General features: G+C 35.0%; 1 protein-coding gene across 1 annotated transcript in view; it reads right to left on the reverse strand.

The window, feature by feature from the left end:
- The window catches only part of PPFIA2 (PPFI scaffold protein A2), a 338,119-nt gene that overhangs the window by 102,593 nt on the left and 216,424 nt on the right, over nucleotides 1-19,102 (reverse strand). The window contains exon 6 of the mRNA XM_085307650.1: nucleotides 12,133-12,207. Coding sequence (XP_085163776.1) covers nucleotides 12,133-12,207 — 75 coding nt within the window. The remainder of the gene's footprint in view (nucleotides 1-12,132; nucleotides 12,208-19,102) is intronic.

A 19,102-nucleotide genomic window follows, 5' to 3' on the forward strand; every position in this document is an offset into this window, starting at 1 on the left:
GGAGGTTGGACTAGATGATCTCCAGAGGTCCCTTCCAACCTTACTGAGTCTATGATTCTATGGCCTGCCAGAACTGAGGACAGATTTTGCAGAAACATTATGATCTTCATTGTTTTCTACAACATATGAGTTAGTGAAATATATATACACATACATAAGTATTATATATATAGGCATTATATATATATATATATATATATATATAATCTATGTATATCGATATAAACATGCATGTTTTTAATAGCCAGGGTACCGAACAAACAGAATTAAAACAATGTACCTCTAGGGCTGTATGCAGCTGCTCTTAGTACACAAGCATTTAATTAACAACTACTAATACTTAAGGTAAACATTTTTGTTTGAAAAAATCCCACTCTGATTAAAAAAAAAAATTTAGCTATTTGTGTCACGAATCCATTTTTGTCCTCTAATTATATTAATATATTTATCTCTGAATAAAAACATTCTTTCCAAAATTAAATTTTACATTCTTTCTCTGCAAATTGTAATCCATAGACTTTGAGATTTTTTAGATTTATTTAGCTGGATACACCTGTAAAGAAAACCCACTATTCTATGTAGCCACAATTTATTAGACTTTTCAATATACTGTATCTGTATTAAAATCATCATCTGTATTACTGATGATATAAAACATAAAAATACAACAAATAGGATATGAACAAAAATCCAGATAGGAAATGAACCTTACCCCAAAACTACAACTAAAGAATATCTAAACCCTGATCTGCATGCACAAAAGGAAGAAATCCAAATTTCAATCTTTTAATTCACAGTCTGCAGAAATTAAAGCATAGCAAAGAAAATTAAAGTCTATTATTCCAAATATTAAACCAAGTGCCCTTACTGAATATTAGTCAAAATGTTAATATTTTTCAAAGACATTCTTATTCGGATCATATTTTCCCCCAGGTTTTTCCACTGAAAATCAAGGATATGTTTCCTATTGATTTCATTTTCACACTTTTTAATGATAAAGAACATTGTTCATAAACAGAACTTCCAAAATAATTTTTTAGTATGACTGCAGAAATGAATTTAACACAACATTCATTTTCTAATGCAAAGGAAATCTAAGAGTTTTTTTTTTTATTCTCTTGTAACTATGGATCCAACACATTTAAAATTGTCTAAACTATACTCTCTGGTTGAAATGTCAAGCAAGTTGGATCATTTCTCAAGTACCAAACCAAGCAATATAAGCCTTCAAAGACTCCTTTTGAATAATTCCATTTACTCTTTGAGAGTGCCTATTAATGAAGATTACTAAATGCTTTCTAATGCTGACATTTTGCAGTAAGATATCATGCAAGATCCAACAGAATTGTGAGTACCTAATTTTGCCCCATCAAATCCAAAACATTTTTTACATTTCCTGACCCCTAAGTAAAATTACTTCTATATGGATTTCTGTCAAAGACATAGGATGAGAACCTATTTGCAGTAAAATACGTACTTTTACATCTGTTGATTTTAAAGATTTGCTGATAAGACTATGTATAAGAATTTACCAAGATACATCTGTCCTTTGCATTTGCTAGCATACTCTCTGGTCCTATTTCTCTCACAATTATTTTAACACTAAGCTGTTTTATTAGCATTAACAGACCAGTAGCAAAATGCAAATCATTGTCACTCTTGTGGACTCCTGCTCTGTCTATCGAAAAAGGAGGTTCAGTACAGTCCCTTGAGTGGCAAATTGTTCTTGAATCCTGTTATTGCTGAAACTGCTCACAGACATTAGCTTTAACCATCTCTTAGACCTTCAAGGGCACTAGTGGGTTGAGGWGATCTAATATGAACGTGCATATATGACACATTTTCTGGTTCACATATTAATAAAATATTAATTAACAAATATGAAACCTATTTGAAGCTGAAAGTTGATTTTATTTATTTATTGAAGTCATTAACTTACATCTTTTGTTCAAATGCAACATATAAGGCCTATTTATACAATAAAAATAACTATGCAGAGTAATGGACATAAAACATAATACTGTGATCTTGATATATTATTTAAAACCTCATTTGAGAGTTAGTGGATGCAAATATTCTAAATAGATCATGTAATAGTTGCACACATAGAATTATGTAGTCATTTCAAAGAAATATATTAAATAATAAAATAATATAGTGTTCCAGCAGATAAAAACAAAGGATAACTGGTACATGTTTTGTGTTTTCATCAAGATGAGTGCACAAAACTATCATTAATGAGAAAGAATCAACAAGACTGATTCTTACAGATAAATTACCTTGATTCTCATGAATATCTTATTTGAAAAATGTCAAACGACCTAGAAACTGATATGGGCAAAAAGATAATCAAATATGTTCTTAAACTTGAATTTATACATTCAAGGCATGGCAGAATGGCATACTTTTCAAAGTTTATGAATCCCCAAATAGCAGAGCAAACAGAAATGATGTATTCTTTCTGGTATCTCAAAAAAGRCACTGTGTGCAAAATAGATATTAATTTTCACTGTTTTTCTTTGTATATGTAATTGTGAGCTCTATGCACAAATCAGCTAAGCACAACTTTAAATATATGTCGTATTTTTTTACTTTAGTAAATAAGTTAAGGTCAGGTATTTGCTTAAATATGCTTGTGAAGCCAGGGCCTGTATGAGATTAATTCCATTGGTTTGTAAGCTTCCTAATCAGGCTGCCAAATAGATGATGTTAAATGTAATTTGAAATTAAGCCAGTGTCTAATCTCATTCTGATTATGAACAATCCATAAGCAAGTCATATAGAAASAGCCTTCAAGTTTTGTTATTCTGCATTTTCATGTGTGTAGGCAAGCTACTGTGAAAYGCACTCAGCCACACAAGTTGCTCCTGCTGCTCCTGCCTTCTCCTTGAGGCTTATATTTCTCCGGCTTGTATTTCTTTTYTTTCTCCCCCTTTTCTACTTTGGATGCGCAATAAAAGAAATCTACTAAACATATATTAGCTTTCCTATTCTGTAGTTCTCCAGAACAAAGTAGAGAAGATATCAGAAGATCCCTTAATCACTCTCTATGTTCTTCAACTTCACACATCTGTGTCATATACTGATATATTTGTTAGCTGCGGTGCAGAAATGTCAGGCATGCCCATGGTCACAGCTTACCGACCAAGAGAAAGCTTTGTACAGACTCCTGAAATAACTCCTACAATTCAGTCTCATAAGATCCAGAAAACTGAAATTTTCCATGTACTCTGAATTACTGCAGAAACGGTACACAATACAGTAAACCTAAGGACTAGCACCTACAGTTATCCAGACTGAGAACCTAGGGGAGAGCAATATTGTTCCCTCCCTGCTTCAGCCTCTGCCTTGCTTACATAAAAATAACAGGCATGGAGCCAGGGTAAGGGCACGGATGCAGGTATTGCCCCAGCATAGAGTTACGATGTGRTGAACGTGCTAGGTCTCAGGCAGTGTGCTGGGACAACAGCTGCCTGACAGGCTGAGTCAACAGTGCCACAATCACTGGCTGTCAAAAAAACCCCCAACACTTATACAATTCAGCCATGTTCTTCTATCTTTACATATAAAATGGACCAGCATCTCCAAAAATTCTATTAGATCTATTATACCTCCCTACTTTTCCTTTTGTAAGAGGAAGCCAGTAGCCCCAATTAATATAACCTCAATGCTTGTAGGAGCAAGCATAGTCAGAAAGCACCAGTTCAGCTGAGTTCTGCAAGTGATGTTCACTGAGCTCTTATGACCCTAGAAGAGGTTGAGTGGTGACCGTCACACACATTGTGCAGGGCCCCATGCTTATTTTGCTTTACAGTAAGATTTTCTGTTCCAYAGAACAAACAGTGAACACTTATACTATAAATGTTGTGGAGCAGGAATCATGTTTTTATCTTGTCTGTACAACAGAACGGAGTCCTGGCCCTTTACTGGGGCCCTGCTACACTGTAGTAATGCAATAATAATCTTTGCAAAAATGTCCAGAAAAATGTGAATATGGAATACATTACTACTAAATGTAGCAATAAATATTTATATCTCTGCAGCACTTTAAATTGGAATTCAGATGAGAACATATTTTGCTATGCAAATATTAAGACAATTTCATCCCAAAGGCAAAAGTCTGAAAACACAGGCAGCAGATATTATAAAAATGAGAATATAGCAATTGAACTATAGAACACAATGAAGACTTATCACAGATTTCCTAGTTACTTTCCTTATCAGTTGGGTCAAAGAGTCAGAAAAAAGAAAGATGTGAAAGACTRTAAGTTTATTGCCACTTGTTTAACTATAATCAATACTGAAAGTGACAGGAATGATTTTAAAGGAGAGATATAAAGAAATGTTATACAAAACTTTTCTAATGCATATGAAGCAACAGATAAAACATCACAAGGTCTAGAGAAGAAACTGATGGAGGAAAGCAGGAGAACTCATGTGTAAGACTGAAAAACCTGACATAACTGAAAAATTTTAGGTCAGTGATATTGTAAAAGCAAAGCTAAACCTCTCTGCTTCTGCAGAAGGTGAATGAGAAACTCAGTAGAATCCACAGACAAGACATACTCAGAGCAACAAGGTAGGAAATTGCAAATTCTTGCAGGAAAAAATCCCAATTAATTGCTATACAGTAATRAATTTGGTATATATATTTGTTTCCCAGAGAGCACATAGTATCTGGGTTACAAAACAAAAGGAAGATTATCTTTTTACATTAGAGTGGTGGGAGCTAATTTGATTTCACATTGAATCAGAGCACCTGAGAAATTTATTTTAAACATACATAAGAGGAAAAAAGAATATACTGGATTAAGGTTTATACTCATTTTGATCAAGTTACTAACTTCTAATGTGGAGTTTGTGTTAGAAGACTGGGAGGAAGCTGGGAATTTTTAATCTCCAGGCATCACTTATTCAGAGACAAAGCAAAGCTTTACATCACCAATGTTTCTTATCATGGAGGACCAAGGTTTCATTAAGTTGAATGTTTCTGTCAGACAAAAACTGAAGTCAGTTTGAAGAGATTTTCAAAATAGATGTCAAACATCTAGCTTTTGCAGGAACYTGTTTTAACACATATTTAAACAACTGCTTCACAGCTAAACAGCATGTTTGTGGGAACAGTAAAGAAAGAAGACTTAGCAAGTCTTCTTTCCATAGTTTTCCACAGTTTTTTGTTCTTTGTCATGYTTCTTTAAGCATTATCTTACAAAACTTGGAAATTCTTTTGCTAAGAAAGTACGATTAATGGCTTCACTGGAAAAAAAAGGACAGCTTAGAGTATTTTAAGAGTAATGTATGTGTGCTTATTGATACCTAGAGGTGTGCAATAGCAGAAAATTGAGAGGTATAATAGATCTCCTGCTGTTTTGTGAATAATAGCAACGAAACTGAATTCTGCTCTTCAGAGATGAAACTATGAACTATGATTCAGTTTAGTAAAAAACCTTTATATAACAAAATCCATTACAAAATATCACATGTAAATAAAATGGAACAGAAATATTAGACATGACCCAAGGTTTTAAGAAAATGTGAGTATTGCAATGGAGATGTTTAGTGGCCTTAATCTGTTGTTTCAGTTGCAGAATCTGACTCCTTCCTTCATGGCAGTAACATCCTAGAGCACCTTCATTGATTCATGTTTGWGATCTTTGCATATTTGGAAAACAAAATTGCATGTAGCAATCGTCTATAGGACATCATATTGAAAAATACAGAGTATACAGGTACATATATACAAGTTACCAAGCCCTAATACCAAAAATTTTATTAGGACATTATTAATCACATTGAATTTGTGAAAAAACAAAATGCCTCTCCCTTCAGCTATTCCTTTCTTCAAGAAGCTCCTCACAAACACAGAACAGACCATGATTTCTTTCCGTTAATCACTGTCCTTCCTACAAAATGTTTTCTTCTAAGGAATGTACTTCAAATTAGAAGAAAAGGTAATGCATTTGAACATGCCATCATTATCTCAAAATTTGTTACTAGCTGTCACACACTAAACCGAGTGGTAACAGAACACAGCATGTCAAGATCTYAATTGAAAATACTGTGAGACATTTGGGCAGCGAAACAATATTGCTTTCTGTGTCATTTCAGCAAAGAAAAAGCAGAGTTACTGAAAAATCCACTTTATATATATTAACAGATTTTCAACAGTACTCTGAGSTCAACATATAAATGGGTGTAAGTAACGAAGAAAAGTTATTGAAGGGGAAATTAAATGTCCAAGCAGTTTAATCAAGATTTTTGTATTACAATACTGAAATATGCCCCAAACCAATATCTGCAGTCCCTGTAGAAAACACACCTCTTCTTTTCATACTCAGAATTGTTTGGATAAAATTTGTGTATGGTAGTAATTTACAAAAATAATACYGAGAAACGATGTCTTTGCAAGTTGAATAGTGATGTTAGTCTCAATTATGGCAATGGAAATTAATGCTCTTTCTTAAATAACTTTCTGATAACGGCAAACAAGTTAAGCTCTCTCATTCTTCTCAAAACAGAAATTTCTGAGAAATTTCAGACCTACTCTGGCCAGGCTTTGGTGACAAATGCTTTTGATGGCAATGCCAAGGCCAGTCCTGCTGTCCTCAATACATCTAAAGTATTTGATGTGCTTTTCCTCTGAGAATTAATATTAGAATTAATTAACAAAATGARTAGTTACAACAACTTAACTGATTATTTCTTGTGCTCATTTCTCTTTGACCTTGTAAAAAATTAGGCAGTGAAAGATGTACTGCTGATGTAGTAATTTTCAGCTTCTTCAGCTGCCATGCCACAAATCCTAATTTGAACATGTGTATCACATAAATCAGTATTTTGGGACAAAGATTATAAGAAGCTTTGGAAGAAAAATGGATACCTTGTTAGTAATTTCAATATTACAATTAATTTCCATGAAGACAATAGATGGCAAAACCAAGAAGGAAAACTCTTTCACAGAGGCGATCGGGTACATGGAGCAAGATAAAAAGTATTTAGAAAGCAACAGTTTTAAAGCATCTGATAGTAAATGTAGCTATTTTCTAAAATAGTTTTAGCTAAAAGTGAGAGGTAAATCTTTTTGAAAACTGTTAACAAGATCTACCTCTTTCTCTTAGCTACAATAGATATAATAAATAGGTCAACATCTGACTGATGCTATGAAATAATGGTTTCCAGTGTAAATATACAAGAAAAAAATGTAGTAGTTTCAGGTACACMATGTGATTACTGCTGATAAATGCAAATATTGTAATGAGGACTATGGAATTTAGTTATCATAGACAATTCTTATAATGTGTATGAAAACTCTTCGAAAACTTCAAAGCTGCTACATATAGCCGAGGTTTTACTTAAATATCATGATAATAACATTATTTTTCTAATATTATGGAAAGCTGGTGTATAACTCTACCCAATTTCTTAGACTATCTCATTTCTACCTCTCAAAATGAAGAAGTCTTCTAACCTGTTGTTAGGACCTGATTTTGTAAGGGGCGAGGGGCATCATGAACTTAATGTTATTTCACTCACAATGCATCTTTTCAGGGGATTCAATAGATGAACTGCATGTTCATGTCAATGTGACTGCTAACTCTGAATTGTTTCCAAACATCCAGATGTTCAAAGGTCCCTTCTACTGCCATTAATTATTTGCAACAAAATAAAATACATAGTCAAAAACATTCTTCCCTCAATACAACATACATTTAAATAAACGTCAACCATCTCTTTTATTATAGAAAGGCCCACTTTGTATCACCCCCATGTCTAGAAGCCCACTGTCTGATTTCAGTAGAACCAAACGATGGTTTCTGCTGTCTGATTAAGACATAAATTTAGCTGTCTATGCACTTAGTGACTACATCTGTCATGAGAGTCACTTGCCTGACATAGATGTGTCTATTGCTATTTTAGTGATGGGGTATTCCTTCCCCACCTTTTGCTCTAGATAGATGTGGCCCTCCTGTAAATTCTGTATAATATCTGGCAGCCCTGGCAGATTAACTGCGAGGTTATGTCCCAGACTGGATTAACTAGCACCGGAACAGGTTGCCCAGAAAGGTTGTAGAGTCTCCTCTGGAGATATTCAAAACACGCCTGGATGCGATCTTGTCTAACATACTCTAGGTGACCCTCCCTGAGCAGTGGGGCTGGACTAGAAGATCTCCAGAGGTCCCTTCCAACCTCAACCATTCTGTGAGTCTGTGATGCTGTGAACTAGAGCCCCACAGACTACAACAGATTTTCAGGCTCTCACACAGAAATCCACATTAAGTGTCTATTTTGAACTGAATCCCATGTTCTGTAAAATAAAGTGTAATGTGTATTGTTTGTAAATGTGTTTTAGTAAAAAGTAGACGTACTGTATAAGTGTCATGTCTCCAACCTAGTGTATCTTAAAATGAAGACTTAACTTTCAGGAAGACAGTTACTGTAACTGAATTTGGGAACATTACTGCTACAAAACTGTTGTTAAATCTGTGTTAAATACACAGATTTCATTGCTAATTTGATGAATATTTTATGTTGTCATTTATAGAGAGAAATGAATTTTTTAAATATTGCAAATTGCAAATTTTTTAAAAAATTACACAAAATCGAAGTAATTTCAATATAGCATTCATTTGGAAAGAAGACAAGCTATAAGTTCATTTTTTTATAGAAACTATTGCCATAACAGAATCAAAACAGCAAGAAACCATTTGGTGGACATTCTTGTTTTTGAAAAGTTCAACTGAACCAACAAGTGTGACTTATCACATATCATTAGTCAGGTAGTATGACAACTGCAAACCAAAATTCTTCTTTATTACCATTATAGGATTACATATAAAAGGTAGCTACACAATTTAAGCTCCTCCAACAGGTCAAATGGTCCATCTCAATTCCTCCTGCAATTTAAACTAAATGGGTATTATTCTTCCCTTTCAAATACAAAATGCTTCACAGCATTGCTCTCAGCAACTGAAGCTGAAATTTTCACATCATTTGGTATGTATATAATATACTACAAAGGCTGTTAAGTACGACCTTATTCACATTTTTACAATGGAAAGCTGTATTCTCTCTTTCTCTCTCTCTGTATATATAGGTATTATGTAAGATTGTTTCCAATAAGTGAATGGATCATGAATTTCTGCTGAGTTTCATTGTGGCTCTGGGAGTACCAGAATGAACACTCAGAAGCTACGTGCTTCAGAGAAAGGTACTACCTTAACAGACAGATCTCTACTAATTTTTTATCTCCGAATCTGATATTTTCATGTACTTGCTTAATCACGGGACCAATTTACTCTCATCATTTTGTATTTTGATACAGTCCTGAATATGTATCATACTGATAGAATAAGTGTAAGAAAATGGATACGAAAGAAAATATGAATTCTCATGGGAGAATAGATACTGAGTGACAGGATTACAGAAATAACTGAAAAGGCTGCTTTCAATACCCTTCTCAGTACGTTTCTCTTCATATGTAGTGCAATCAGTCTTTAAAGCCTTCAGTGACCACTGCCTGTGCATTCACTAGGGAACCTTGTGTAAAACCAGGCATCAATGTTGCAGCTGTCTAATTAATTTTGTCTGGTTTAAATAACTAATTCTGTGAACATTATCTGAACTATTATTCAAATGCATTTATTGTTTGAAAATAATCCACTAATTCTCTTCTGTATCTCTTCCTACCAAGCTCTTTCTTATTATTACTTAATTGGATTTCCAGTTTTCAGCTTTAAAAGATTCTCACAGCAAACTGAGATACTAGTGTTCACATTGTGTTAATGATCATGTCATGCTTTGTTCATTAAATGTCCTAAATGTTTTTAGTATCAGGCAAACACAAAGTTTGTATAATTATTCTATGGATTTGGGGCAAGACAGGCTATGAAAATCCTATTTCAAAGTAATTTTAATATGCATGTTTGTACTCATCACCATCAATATAAAGTTACTGATCTTTCCTTCCTACGGTGATCTTGCACCAGAAAAAAAGGATGTAGAGAGATTGTTAGATGGAATTATCAGATCTTCTCCCATGCTCATTTTGTCCCCAARTGTAAGACACATATCTGTTTACAGGTAAAGGTATTAATAAAGCATCAGTAGAAACTACTTCCATATTTCACCAATAGAGATTCTAACTATCCAAAGAGGTTTGGAGCAAAGTTCTCATTCTTAGTAGAAAGCCCATGTGTATCTGGAATTCTCTTGCAGAAATATAATTAAGTATACGACTGACTAGATTGAGAAAGATCCACAATTTGCACCTGATTACCTAGGCTGTATCTATTAATTCATTTTCTACTTCATAATAGAAAAGTAAAGATGCAAACAGCAAGAAAGCACTACATACGTTTCAAAAAATTCAAATCACATCAGAAGCCTGATGTACAGTACTGTAATATAATTCTTACTAGCTAACCAGTGCTGAGTACTAATGGGTATAACTATTTCTCTTTCAATTTCCAAGTAACAAGGCAACGTTCTAAAGGCCTGGTCCCATCTCTGTGAAGTGAACAGAATATTTGGATTTAATAGGTTGAGGAATAGGAAGGACTGGATGAATGGAATGCATCTCAGCCAGCCTGACTGGCCGAAAGGACTGCTTTTTCATTTAACAACCACCAGTGCAAACAGTAGATTGTTCAATTTAATGTACCTATACTATTTGAACAAAATAGAGTACTAAATAGTTGTTTTATTTTTGGGTTGATAAAATGCAGTTAATTCAGAGAAGAAAGGGATGATTCAAAACATCTAATTCATAGTTTACAAAAAGGAGGTACTAGTATCTTACTTGCAGATTCTATTTTTAAGAAGTTACTTTAAGAAAATATATTTTTTTTAATAATAGAAAAAAAATTCACGAGGAGTATCTATTTTATGTTATCATACATAATTTTGAATTATAGTGATTCCATTTTACCAGGATTACTTGGTAGTACTTTAAGGTTGCCTGTGGTGGTTTTCAGTTTATGCCTTAAGGGAAAATAAAATGACACCGGTAAATGCACATACCCCAAAATAGCTTTCATGAAGTTCTCTTGCTTTTCTAACTTTTTTAAAGAAGCATAAGAAGCACATGTCAAACAGCATTCTTCAAGTGCTGGAGTTTCATAACATGGTGGAGGTAGTAAAATGATCAGCAAACTCCATTATCTATATTATCAGACCTAAGACTGGCCCTCTCTAGGGTGTAAAATTCCTTTCCACATATGTGTATACTTATAATACAACTGTGTGTTGTTGTGCTGCCTTTCAAACCCAAGAGATCATAGAATCATAGAATCATAGAATCAGTTAGGTTGGAAGGGACCTCTGGAGATCATCTAGTCCAACCTCCCTGCTCAGCAGGGTCACCTAGAGCATGGTAGATGGGGTTGCATCCAGGCGGGCCTTGAAGATCTCCAGAGAAGGAGACTCCACAACCTCTCTGGGCAACCTGGTCCAGTGCTCTGTCACTCTCACAGTGAAGAAATTCCACCTCACGGTCAGGCGGAACATCCTGTGCTTCAGTTTTTGCCTGTTGCCTCTTGTCCTTTTGCATGGGACAACTGAAAAGAGTTTAGCTTCATCCCCTAGAGCAGACTGCAAACTACCTTACAGGAAAAGAAATCTCTCTTGTAAGTACATAATAGCTATCTGTCACCATAGTTTATCATGACACACTGCAATTAAAAAGGAAGAGACAAATTTGAATTTCAAGGTCAGCCATAATCTTTCCTCCATCACTTAGTTTTAAAATGTCAATGTTTACATATATATATATATATATTATATACATTTAATCTAATTTTACAGTTATATGAAAATTCAAGTTGTTAAATTTCTTACAATGTCTAACATATTTGTTGTTTCACTGCTTTTCATGTCCAGTATAAAAACTGGGGACCTGCCACTAGCTCTTGGGTTTTGGTTTGTGCCCTGCAGAATGGAATAAATCAGGAAAGTTATATTAATCTGACAACCACCTTAAACAAGCCTTGTTCAGCAGCTTACTCAGAACATAATTTATCTTTTTTTTTTTCTTTTTTTTTTTGGTGACAGTTTTAAGAAAAGTGATGGGGAACATGTGGGACAGTATGTTATAGAAATTGCACCTCAAAAGGGGAGAAAGTTTTTTTATGTTACCTCCTGGTTAGCAGCAGCTAGTTCTTCTTCCAGTGCAGAGACTCTTTCTAAAGAAACCCTCAGTCGTTCCCTTACCTAGAAGAAAAATCAAAATATGTGCAGTAACGTAATTTCTCTTAGTCTTTAAAATTTATATATCTGCCATATGCACTACAGTACAAGCTGCTGGTTTGTTTGCAGGCATGCAAGGTGTGTCCATTCATAAGACATACTGTTTAGTAAAGGATTAAACCTAACTATAAGAAGAGATAACCCACAAAAATAGGTGTCAAACTATAAATGCCATAGTGCTGTTACAAAGTTTGCCTATAATTCTAGGTGACGCACAGCGAGTGCAAGTATCCTAAAGACACATTCTGCAGTAAAAATAAAACGTTATTCATAAGCATCTTTAGGATAAGGATATGGAAAAAATGTCTGAAAATATGTTAAGTCCACTTCATGGATGATAACTACTCTGCTCATGTGAATTGAATTCACCAAATTCATTGGAAAAATAACCTGCAGCATATCTTGCTGCCATACATATTAAAGATTCTTCATAACATCATGCAGTTTGTTTTGCTTTTGCCAGAAGACACGAACAAGTTATATTCTCATAACCGGAAGASTGCTGTGTTTGTACCAGTTTCATAGATGACTTATTCTGTTCTAAGAAAGTCTGTGAAGTGCTCTCTGTAAGAACTACAATTTAGTATCTCTGAAGAAATATTTTTCTTTTCGAGCACCCCAGCTCAAAGTCAGCTCTTGTAATCTTAGATAACCTAAGTTAACAGCACAGTCACCAGGCTCCCAATATAATCCAGCAGCAAATTAGACCTWAAGTGAGCTTCACTGCTCCGTGGAGGAGTGCCTCTCTCTCTTCTGACTATACAGGGATCCTATGGCAACTCTTCTCCTGCCCTACACAGCTTCATTTGTACCTCAAACAAAATGACCTACAATTTGGCYAATCAACTAACGCTTAAAGGATATATTTCTATTCCTATGCCAACCATACTKCTGTAGTGCTGTTCCAGTTGATGCTCTAAGGATGATTAAGGCTATTAGCAATGTCTGTAGAGAAAGTTAACATATTCTGTTAGATCAACAGATGTAGCTGGAAAACAAAAGAAAAGAAAAATCAAGCTTTAAGGTACTTAGGAAACAATGTATGTTCTTCAAGTATATACAATTGTTTTCAGACTCCTGACAAATATGGAAGACCCTTAAAGAATATGTATGCCCTAAAGCCTTTACACATTTTCCAGTGATATCTCTTAGCCTAATAAATGATATCACCTTTTCTTATATACTTTATTTTCCCTTAATACTGAAGAATTTAAATTTTGTAAGAACCTTGTGACATATATTTCCTACATCTCAAGAATGGCTTACACTTTAATAGATGAAAATTATTTATTAACATGTACACAAATTTTATCCTAATTAAGTTTTGAAAGAACTAAATCTAAACAGTAAATACATTTGTAGGAAACAAACACTACTAACAAATGCAAATCTAGTTTATATTTTAATTATTTATTGCTTATGCAGTACTTTGAGTTTTAGGTCACCTTAATATAGTTAAGGATTACTAAAAGAAACAAAAAATTAAAAATGTATTTTATGTCTTCAGTAAATTATTTAAATAACCTCGGGTATCTTTAGTATATTCTAAACAAGATGCTAACCTCCAGAGAGCAGAAATCATGAGTGAGAGGCCCTCAAAGGAACAAAATTAAAACGAGTTGAAGAGTCTTACGATAAAAAAAGCAGTATTAAGAATCCCCAAGATTAAAAAAAAACCCTTAATTTTTAGTTCAACTTTTGATTTATTAATTTCCCTTTATTCCTTCAGCACTGGAAGAYTGAAAAAAATCAACTGTTAATGTACCCACCGATGCATGTACAGCCTACACGGGCATTTCCTACAGGGCACCAACACCTAACCAATAGGCGAGCTGCAGTTACTGACTCTGCCTGCTCCTCACCTGATGCAAACGAACAGTTTAAGCCATCCTGAAGTTTGACAGTGACAGTTCTTCATCTCTAACAACTGTAAGAGTGAAAGTCACTACATATTTTGATGGCTGTCTAAACTGTTTCCCTACACCAGAATAACAGAGTGCAGTTAGAATACGTGATGGAACCCAAAATGTGCCACGTAAATCACAGATATCTGTAAAAGCCTTTAATCATAAGCCTCAATTTTCAAAATCAGCTACATGACAAAAATCAGATACTAATAAAGCTTCAGCTTTACAATGCTGCAGAAGTTATAACTATCATCATTTTATGTAAGTTTTAGTATGCAAATCTAACACAGAATACTTAGGAGTAATTTAAAAAGTTCTAATTTCTAATTCTAATTTCTTCACAATCCTCATCAAACTTTATTTTTCATAAAAATATTTCATACAAAATATTTAATGAATCAATTATTCTATGTGTAGTTGAAATATTGTAATTGTTTAAATAGATGAGAAAGTATTTCTTACTTTAATTGCCTTTACTTTTTCCTGTTTTACATGAATGCTTGCAGCATTTCTCCAGTTCTCTCAACATCCAAGGGCTGCTTGATAACCTTTCTGATTCTCCATGCAGTCCTAGGCAACGTGATCCACTAGATAGCACTCAMATCTTTACTCCCCCTCTACTCCTCCTATGCTCTTTGCCTTCCCGGAGTTTTCCCTGATTTCTCTGTAGATCCTAAAATTACCCTTCTGTACCTTGCTTTTCTTCCCACCACCATTTCTGTCTTTCACTACCTCTCTACTATTATTTAAAGTCCATGTTCCACAAGTGAGGGGCGCAGTCCTGTCTCAAGAAACCTGATTTCAGTCTCTCTGAACAYGGTGGGAGCTGGCAACAGCAGCAATGGAAGTCTCAAATTACTTTCAAAAAATACATACAAAAATGGCAGTTGTATTTCTGGCTTGAGTCCTCTAGGCTGTAAGCAGAGCTGAGAGACAAATTAATTGRGGAAAAATTCACACGATGAAAGTCTCAATTAGCTGAAATTGAGTGCAGGGGTGAGTTGGTAATTTTATTTAAATTTTCATAAAGTTTCCTGAGACCACTACATATGCAAACAAAGTGTTTTATAAATGAGAACTCATGTTATAAATGCAGGTTTTAAACAGTCTAAAACACTTGCATCACTTTGAATAGTGAATTTGCAAACCAGTAGGGSAACATCAGTGAGGAAGTCACAGCTCCACTGGGAACTAGATTCACAAAAAATAAACTTTACACACTGTATCACTCAGAACTGAATCTGAGTGGGTTTTATGTGSACTTTTTAAAGCCTGAAAACAACACTTCTCAGAAATAACAGGCAATTCTTTCAAGGAAAAAATAGGAGGGACGTATKTTTTTACATAACACTAGAAAAATGGGTAGGGAATTAACAGCATCRCTCTGAATATAAAGCTATTATGGTCAAATCCAAGTTTTCATTCTTGACCTATTGTCAGTAATCAAATGGACCACTATCAGCACTATCAGTGCAAAAGAGTGACTGTTTTCTTTTTCCCTTCCCTTCCCTTCAAATTCTTCCTCTGTATGTACACAGTTAATGCATTGCCTTTTTTTTTTTTTTCCCAACTACGTGTCCAAAAGTTGCAGTCCAATGGCCCTTTTTATCCTCTGGATTTCAGGTTTGCAAAAAGAACTGAGAGCAACTCTGCCTGGGCACAGAAGTTTTTTCCTTTGCCCCTTTATCCGAGCAGTGAACAACTAATTCAGGTTCACATTCACCATGGTGACATCGGAAGTGTCACAACTCACACCTACTGGTCAACCACCTAACGCTGTGGTTGTTGAAGTTGGGAGAAATCTCTGATTTTTACCAGAGAAAGGGAGAAAAAGTGCTACACCAGGACTTTTATTTGAAGGAGAATTCTGCTCCGGTTTATAGCCCAGAGATCATATTGTTGTAAATAGCGTACATACTGAAATGGTACTTTTATTTCTTAAGTTAATGTAAATTTCTTTCTTAGTCTTCAGCTGATTTCAAAATAAACTTGAGGAAGAGCACAGAAGCTGAATAAAGATTTCAGGTTTGGTCATTCACATTCGACAAAAGAATACAGACTGCAAATGGCATACTGATGCATGCAGTATATAAACTACGAAGAAAGTTTTTATTGTGAGTTATATTTACCAGAGAGTAATTGTACTAATGTTTGCCTGAATGTYGTAAGTCGTAATGAATAACCCTTGAATCTAAATATGGGATGATGGCCAAAGGCTCTGTAAAGACCTAAACAAACGTATTTCAATAAATTTTGTACTGGATTATTTCTTCAAATTTATGTTAAAGTAAACAAAACTATCCTAATTTCTGATAGGCAGGTAAGACCATTTTCCAGGATCACTGTCTTGTTAAGAGACAAAGGAGCAGGTACAACTGCAAAATTTTCTTATCCAACCATTSTGTTTTGCATATGATGAATATCGATAAATGCTTAATATTTTACATTGCTTTCTCATTTCTGGAATTCAAAGACAGTGAATGAATAAATATAGTTCATAGAAGTAAYCACAACCTTAGTGAGATAGTGTTTATCAGTTCAGAATGATGTGCTACCTAAATTTCATATCGTACTTCAACAATATATTTCTACGGCTTTACTAAATAAGGTTTCACGAAGTTAAGTAAGAATTATCAGATGTCATCTGATGTACCAGAACATGGTATAATATGCATTTTCAAAGGACAGATTGCTGTTATATTGACACAGGCACAGCAAAAAAGGTGCGGTCTCTCCTTGTGACTGGGTGTATCCAATGTGTTTGCAGATGACCGGATATTCCATTGGCTTTTAAATGCATCCATATTATCTTGAAATGTCACATAGTTGATCTCATGTTAGCAGTGCTGTCAGTGCAAGATATCACCCATCTATCCCTGTCTCCTAGCAACTGCATCTCGCTTTTTTCTCTGCTGTCAAATTCTTTCTTCTTTCTTCTTTCTCTCCAGATATTCAGCCCACAAAGAGCTTTCAAAAATACTGGTACATGCTGGAATTGAAGCACTTTTTCCATGAATACTCTAGTGAATAAAAGCTCTCTTAGCTACCTTCTTATGAATAAAAACAATAGTGATAATGTCAACATGAATTAGTTGTTTTTGTTTGCGAGAATAGTCAAGTATACTTTTCTGCCATGAATTAATCCTAAGAGCATTTTTGAATCTTAGCTATGATGATAAAACTCAGTAGCTGCTTTTCTCTGTGAAGATCAGCTGGAGTATTTTCCTTAGAAAATCCTCAAAAGAGAGTTTGGAGGAGAAGTTGCTTAAAATGGTTTCTTCTTTTTAAATGCTCCTTTTAAAAGATGAACTAAAAGTTTAAGTTAAGGCAGAAAGAAAAGCTGCAGAAAAGAAACATATTCAGACAGATATTAGAAGGCAATTAAAGCTAYATAATGGTATAGATAAAATGACCATTTTTCCAGCTTTTTCTCTTCCTAAATTGAATATAAGGAAAATGTACTTCCTGACCTATTCTTAGCTAAGTGTTTAACCTAACAATGAAGTTAATCTGAGCTTCTATTTTATATTCAGTACTAATGATGTCTACTAAACCCCTTCTTCATTCACTATCTATATATATCCCCAAATAGCCTATAGTGCTGTCTTAAAATTATTTGTACATCTTTTATCACATGAAATAAATCAGCTACATATCAGCTTACTTAGCAGMCATAACAGAAGTCTTTGAGTCCTCAAAAATTAAAGTGGTCAGGAGTAATTAACTGGCATGAAGTTTGTACACAGAATATCTTCTCTGAGATTACAGCTGCAAATTTGAAATGACTCAGGCAGTGGCAAAGGCTACTAGAAATGTGAAGTCAGAATTTCACATTGATCCTAATCATAACCAGTACTAAGCTCAGATGTTCAAAATTTGTCCATTTTTTGTAACAATTTTCATTGTCTGCAAGAACAACGAACAATTTCAAAAGAAAATACATCGTTTCATGTGTCATATCACGTATCATATCATTTGTGTTTACTGGTCAGGTCTGCCCTCAGGCCTCCTAGGACCCTGAGCYATCAGCAGAGCCTGTGGGAATGAAGCATTACCATGGTAGAGGAAGGTAGGACACTTAAGCAAATCAAACACACGCAAGTCCAAGGAACCACACTGGCTGCAAGCAAAGGTGCTGAGAGACTTGGTCAATGTCACCTTGAGGCCTTTCTCTTATCATCTTTGACAGGTCATGGCAGTCAGGGGAGGCTTATGATGACCCAGAAAAGGGAACGTCACATCCATCATCAAAAAAGGCAGGTAGGACAATCCAGGGAAATGCAAGCTGGCCAGTGCTAGGAGGGTCAYGGAAATTACCTTGCTACATTTCCAGGCATACAAAGGACARGAAGGTGAYTGGGAACAGCCAGTATGGATTTGCCAAAGGCAAATGGCAACGGGCCAACTATATTGCCTTGTGTATTGAGATGACTTGCTTCATGGATCAGGGGAGAGCAGTGTGCATGTTGTTTACCTTAACAAAGCTTTCTGCAAGATCTTTTTCACTGARGAGAAATTGGTGAAATACAAATTGAATAAATGGATTATAAATTGGCTGGACTCCCAGCCCCAGAGATTTGTGCTCAGTGACACAGAGTCCAGCTGGCATCTTATGACTAGTGGTGCTTCTTAGGAGTTGACATGGAGACTGATACTGCTTTATGTCTTTATTAATGACCTAGATGAYGGAGCAGAGTGCACTCTCAGCAAGTTTGTGGTCTATGCCAAGTTGAGAAGAGTGGTAGATATGTTGCAGGCAGCACTCCTACTCTGCGTGACCTTGACAGGCTGGAGAAATRGGCTGACAGAAACCTCCTGAAGTAAACAGAGATAAAGGATGGGCTGGGACCTGACTGAGGAGAAGGCAGCTTTGCGGACAAGATCTTGTGAACAGCAATTGAACATGAGTGTCCCTTTGTGGTGAAACCGTATATGGGGCTACACTAGCAAAA

This window comes from Rhea americana, unplaced genomic scaffold, assembly GCF_003343005.1.
Source record: "Rhea americana isolate MKP2758 unplaced genomic scaffold, rheAme1 scaffold_260, whole genome shotgun sequence".
NCBI lineage: Eukaryota > Metazoa > Chordata > Aves > Rheiformes > Rheidae > Rhea > Rhea americana.